We start from the raw sequence: 5,531 nt of genomic DNA, 5'->3' as shown, positions 1-5,531 counted from the left end.
CCTCCCAAGTAGCTGGGACCACAGGCGCCTGCCACAACACCCGGCTATTTTTTGGTTGCAGCCATTATTGTTGTTTGGTGGGCCCAGGCTGGATTTGAACCCGCCACCTTAGGTGTATGTGGCTGATGCCTTAGCCGCTTGAGCCACAGGCGCTGAGCCTACTTTTTTTTTTTTTTACAGAGGTATTTCTTTTTTTTAGGCTAGAGTGCAGTGGTGTCAGCCTAGCTCACAGCAACCTCAAACTCCTGGATTCAAGTGGTACTCCTGCCTCAGTCTTCCAAGTACCTGGGACTACAAGTGCCTGCCATGACACCTGGCTAGTTTTATTATTTTTAGTAGAGACAGCGTCTCGCTTTTGTTCAGGCTGGTCTTGAACTCCTGAGCTCAAGCAATCCACATGCCTGGGCCTCCCAGAGTGCTGGGTTTACAGGCATGAGCCACCATACCCAGCTCACACAGGTGTATCTGTGTAGACACACAGTTCTACTGCGGGATGTAGACTGCTGCCTGAGTACTCGTGCCCTGGAGAGATGAAGCATAGGGAGATAAAGACCCCCCTGTGCCAAGCAGTGCTGGATAACGGCTCCTGCCAGGTGTGGTCAGGGGTGGGCAGTGAGGCTGGGGCCTTCGGGGCCAGCACTGGGGATTGCAGCACAGTGAGCCTTGCCTGGCCCAAAGAGCTATAAGTGGGTCCATGGCTGAGGTTTGACTCTGCCCAGTTATTTTTCCACCTCTGCATTTTCCTTTCCTTGGGAAGCAGTTTGTCACCCTTGACAATCTCAATGTGGTCCGTGTTTCAGGCTGCAGGTTGGTCAATGCCTTTTCTTCTCACTCACTCCTCTCCCTGCCTCTCTACCAGGGACTTTACTCTGACCTAATAAATCAGACACTCTAGGTAGGGCCTACCATCCCCTCCCAGGGATGTTCTTAAACATGTTCTTAAACCATAGAGCAGTGGTCCCCAACTTTTTTGAGCCAATTTCATGGAAGATAATTTTTCTGGTGGGGGGGGTGATGCTATGTGGCTCAAGGGGTTGGGAATTGCAGCTATAGGGCCTAGAAGGCCAAACTGATCTCCCAGATGTCCTTATGGCTGGGATGGTCATGTGACACTACTTGCTGAATGGGTTCTGGAAAAGTTTTGCTTTCTCCATAGAAGGGGGAAGCTGCCCAGATGCTGTAACCATTCTCTCTGTTCTCTGCTCATGCACTGCCACTTGCTGGCCACCACAGCCATCATAAGACCAGGGAGACACAGCCAGCATGGTGAGGATAGTGGAGCAGACAGACACAGTACCAGTCCTTGAGGCTTCCTTTGAGCTGCTGCACTGGCCCTGTTCTGCCCTCTCTGGACAGCTAAACTGATATTTGTCTATGTCGATGTGGGTAAGGTTTTCTATTACTTACAGACAAATGCATTCCTAAAAGATACCGTCTGTGACCTCCAGACGTAAAAACTCTTGGTCTCAGCTCAGAGAGAAGAGAGACAGGTCAGAGTGAAACTGAGACAGAGGGAGACAGACAGACACCCTCCACCTAGGGTCCTTGAAGGCTGATGGATAAGCAGCAGGGAGTGGTCCCCAAGCCTCCTAATTTCTGTCAGCAAATCAGTGCATCTGTGAGCATGTTCTAGGGAGGGATCCTCACCTCTCAGGACTGTAAGATTAGGACAGGAGAAGAGTAAGGACCCAGATGGGTGTAGTACCTTACCTGGGCTGCCTTGGTGGCTCTCGGCTGCCCCCAGCCAGGCCTGTAGGGGTGCTGGAGCCTGAAGAGTACAGCTTCGGTCGGTAGCCCTTGCTCTGGCCAGCAACCATAGGGGCAGGGGACACCTCCCGTCGCCTGTCTGTGTGGTGGGACCTCCCAGCAGTCTCGCGCCCCCCGCCACACAGGCCAATACTTCCAGGAGGCTTGTGTGGCTTGGTTGGCCGAGGCACCTTGGCCAGGGACATGCAGCTGGGGCTGGAGGTATAGAGGGTGGTGTCGATGCCACTGTCACTAGAGCCACCCTTGGAAAGTGGGTCTTGCTCTGGTTCTAGGGGATCCAGGGGATCGAACCAGCGATCATCACTGTGGCTACTGGATGCATTGCTGGAGAGGGTATTGCTGCTGGAATGACTTGAGTACTGAGGTTCTCCCTGGAAGGCAAGAGAAGTGTGTCATTCCCAGATGCCAGGACAGGGCAAATCTTCCTGCCCTGGGACCTCTCTGGCCTGACTGTGAACTCTGGACCCAGAAAGCTTCTAATCTTGGATCCCCACTTACTGGCCATGTCACCCTGGGTAAATGATTTGCATTCTCTTTGCCTCACTTTCCACACCTGTAAAATGGGGAGTGATGATAACCCTGCCTCATGGGTCTCTCAGGACAGAAGACATTATGTACATAATGTGCTTCCCACATCTCCAACTCAACATGTCTAGAACTGAACTTTGGACCTTCCCTCCTAATCTGGTCCCCTCCCTGTCTCAGCTGCCCAAGCCCAGAGCCATGGACTCACCCTGACCCTGCACTTCAACAGCTCACCCTGCTGTCTGCGTCTTCAAAACAGATCCAGGGCCTTCCCGTTCTGCCTCCTTCTCCCGCTGGGCCAGCAGCCCAACCTCCTCCCTGGTCTCCTAGTCCCCACTTCCCTGCCATTTATTCCCCACACATGGCCAGAGGGAGGCTGTGAGCGTCTATGTTAGAGCCTGTCTCTCTGCTCAGAACTCTGCCGTGCTCCATCTTACCCAGGGGAAAAGCCACAGTTCTCCTCATAGCCCACCAGGCCTCAGTCATTTGGCTGGTCCCACATTTGGTCTTCTCTGACCACGTCATCCTAAAGCAGCGGTGACTGTCACTCACTTTTCCCTTAACTGTGCTTTGTTTTGCTTTCTCAGAAAGGACTATTCTTGGTGTTATCAAATGTATTTGTTTATGTGCTCACTCTCTGTTGTCCCCACTGGGAGGTCAACTTCCTGAGGACAGGGCCTGGTCTGTCCCCTTCATCGTCGAGGTACCAATGCTTATAAGTGCTTGTCAGACACCTACTGAGTGAATGGATGCAAAGACACTGCCCAAGGTGTAATCAGAAGTAATGCATGCTGTTTCCAGGTCTGGGACAAAAACCCCCCAACATAATCCTGTCTCCTTAACACTCCTACCACTGGAAAGATGCAGGGACCCAGCACAGGGCTCGAGGAGGGAACATTGGGTCCTGAGTCAACATGTGGAGAGCTGCTCACTTACTGAGAGGGAGATAAATGTCTGTAGTATGTGGTCACCTTTCTGTCACACTGATGTAATGATGAGGAAACTGAGGCTCAGGGAGGTGAAGGGATTTGCCCAGGACAATCTGGTTGGTGAGTGCTAGAGCCAGACTGTGAACCTGGATGGTTCTAACTCCAGACCAAATACTGAGCCCTTGTGCTGAGTGGAAGATGGCGAAGGTCAAAGATGTGCTCACGTGTCGTGTTCAGAGCCCACATCCAGGCAAAGTTGCCCAGCCCACAACACTCCTGCAGCCCAGCTCCCCAGGTGGGGCAGGGTGGGGCGCAGACTCACTTTGGAATGCCTGTTGGGGGAATCTTTGCCTGCTGCGTCCTGCCTGGAGGTGTGCTTGCTTCCACTGCTTCCAGCCAGGGCTGAGAGCCTGACCTGGGCGGGCACATGCCACAAAGGCTCTGTAGGAAAACAGGAGACATACTAGTGGTTAAGGGGGGACTCAGACCAGGGCCTCAAGAGTCTGGTCCTAAATATGGTTGGATGGTCTCACCCCTCTGCTAACCTGTCTGCTCAAGTGGGGCATGAACCCATCAACTTATGCCTTAGGGCAGTGGTTTTCAAACCTGTGGGTCTTAACCCCTCTGTAACAAGGAAAATATATCAGGGCATTAGGAAGGTTGAGAACCACTGCTTTAGGATGTTCGGGATATTTACTGAGTCCTTACTATGTATCAGGCAGCACTCTGAGCCTTACACGGCCTCCACATGGAAGTCCTACAGCCACCCTCCACATCATCTCCAAACGAGGCTGAGCACATCTTACTGACCCTTTGGATTTTCTCTTTTGTAAATTACTTATTCATCTCCTTTACCCATTTTCTCTTTCGTTCCTTCCTTTTCTTCCCTCCCTCTCCTTTCTCTTATTTTTTGAGATAGCTCTGTTGCCCAGACTACAGTGCAATGGCCTCCGCCTAGCTCACAGCAATCTCAAACTACGGGGTTTAAGAGATTCTCCTACTTCAGTCTCCCAGGTAGCTAAGACTATAGGACTGCACCACTATGCCTGGCTAATTTTTCTATTTTTTTGTAGGGGGCAGTCTCAGACTTGCTTCATCTGGTCTCCCACTCCTGGGTTCCAGTGATCCTCCTGCCTAAGTCTCCCAAAGTGCTAGGATCGCAAGTGTGAGCCACTGAGTCAGGCCTTTACCCATTTTTCTATGGGACTTTTATCTTATTGGTTAGTAGAATTCTGCACATATGCAAGGTAGAAATCCTTTGTTGGTTAAATGTACATAGCTTGCTTTTAAGAAAATGGAATTATAACAAACAATGTCCCACATGTGGACTGTTCACTTTGTAACACACCTGTGCTTGCTTCTCCCTGTGTATCTTCACAACCCAGCTTCACATAACTGAACAGGAAATTGCCTCATTTTTAATAATTGCCTAGCATTCCATCAAGTGAATGGATGTCAATTATCTACCAATTTCCTACTGATATATATTTATCTTCAATTTTACCTTACAACAATGTCACAGTGGCCTTCCTACTCCTTTGACTTTGAGTGAATGCAGGCCTATGGACAGGGCTCTATGAGCAGAATTGCTGGTTGAAAGGGGGAGAGTGGGTTGAAAATTGTCACGGTTATAGTTGGGTGTTGTGGTGGGTGCCTATAGTTCCAGCTGCTCGGGAGGCTGAGGCAAAAGGATCACTCAAATTCAAGAGTTTAATGTTGCTGTGAGCTAAGATACCACAGCACTCTACTGAGGGTGACCAACTAAGACTCTGTCTCAAAAAAAAAAAAAAAGAAATTGTGACGGTTGCAGTGGGTGTAGCCTAAACTGAGTATCTCTCTGACCAACCTTAATGGGGGGTACTTGGATAATACTGATCACAATTACAAATGCACTAACCGAGAACCTGAACCCAGAGGGTCTCACCCAAAAGTGGACAGTTTGATCACTGTAGTATTCAAATTAATTATATGACATAATTATTATTATTATTTTTGAGATAGAGTCTCACTCTGTGCTTTGGGTAGAGTGCTATGGCATCATAGCTCACAGCAACTTCAAACTCCTGGGCTTAAGGGACCCCCTTCTCTTAGCTTCCCAAGTAGTTGGGACCACATGTGCCCATCATGACGCTCAGCTAGTTTTTCTATTTTCAGTAGAGACCAGGTCTCGCTCTTGCTCAGGTCTTGAACTCCTGAGCTTGGCTGATCCACTGCGTTAGCCTCCCAGAGTGCTGGGATTACAGGTGTGAGCCACCATGCTGGTTTAATGGTAGAATTATTAAGCATGTGTTCTTTTTTTTTTTTTTTTTT

General features: G+C 49.8%; 1 protein-coding gene across 1 annotated transcript in view; it reads right to left on the bottom strand.

Annotated features, from left to right (window-relative positions):
• Positions 1-5,531, bottom strand: part of SIPA1L3 (signal induced proliferation associated 1 like 3) — a 248,595-nt gene that overhangs the window by 42,715 nt on the left and 200,349 nt on the right. The window contains exons 14-15 of the mRNA XM_003796134.3: positions 3,544-3,662; positions 1,711-2,138 (exon numbers count right to left, since the gene is read on the bottom strand). Coding sequence (XP_003796182.1) covers positions 1,711-2,138; positions 3,544-3,662 — 547 coding nt within the window. The remainder of the gene's footprint in view (positions 1-1,710; positions 2,139-3,543; positions 3,663-5,531) is intronic.

This window comes from Otolemur garnettii, unplaced genomic scaffold (genome assembly GCF_000181295.1).
Source record: "Otolemur garnettii isolate 467f Iridium unplaced genomic scaffold, OtoGar3 scaffold00100, whole genome shotgun sequence".
NCBI lineage: Eukaryota > Metazoa > Chordata > Mammalia > Primates > Galagidae > Otolemur > Otolemur garnettii.
The sequence above is the reverse complement of the archived record's forward strand: the minus strand, read 5'-3'. Positions and strand labels throughout refer to the sequence as shown.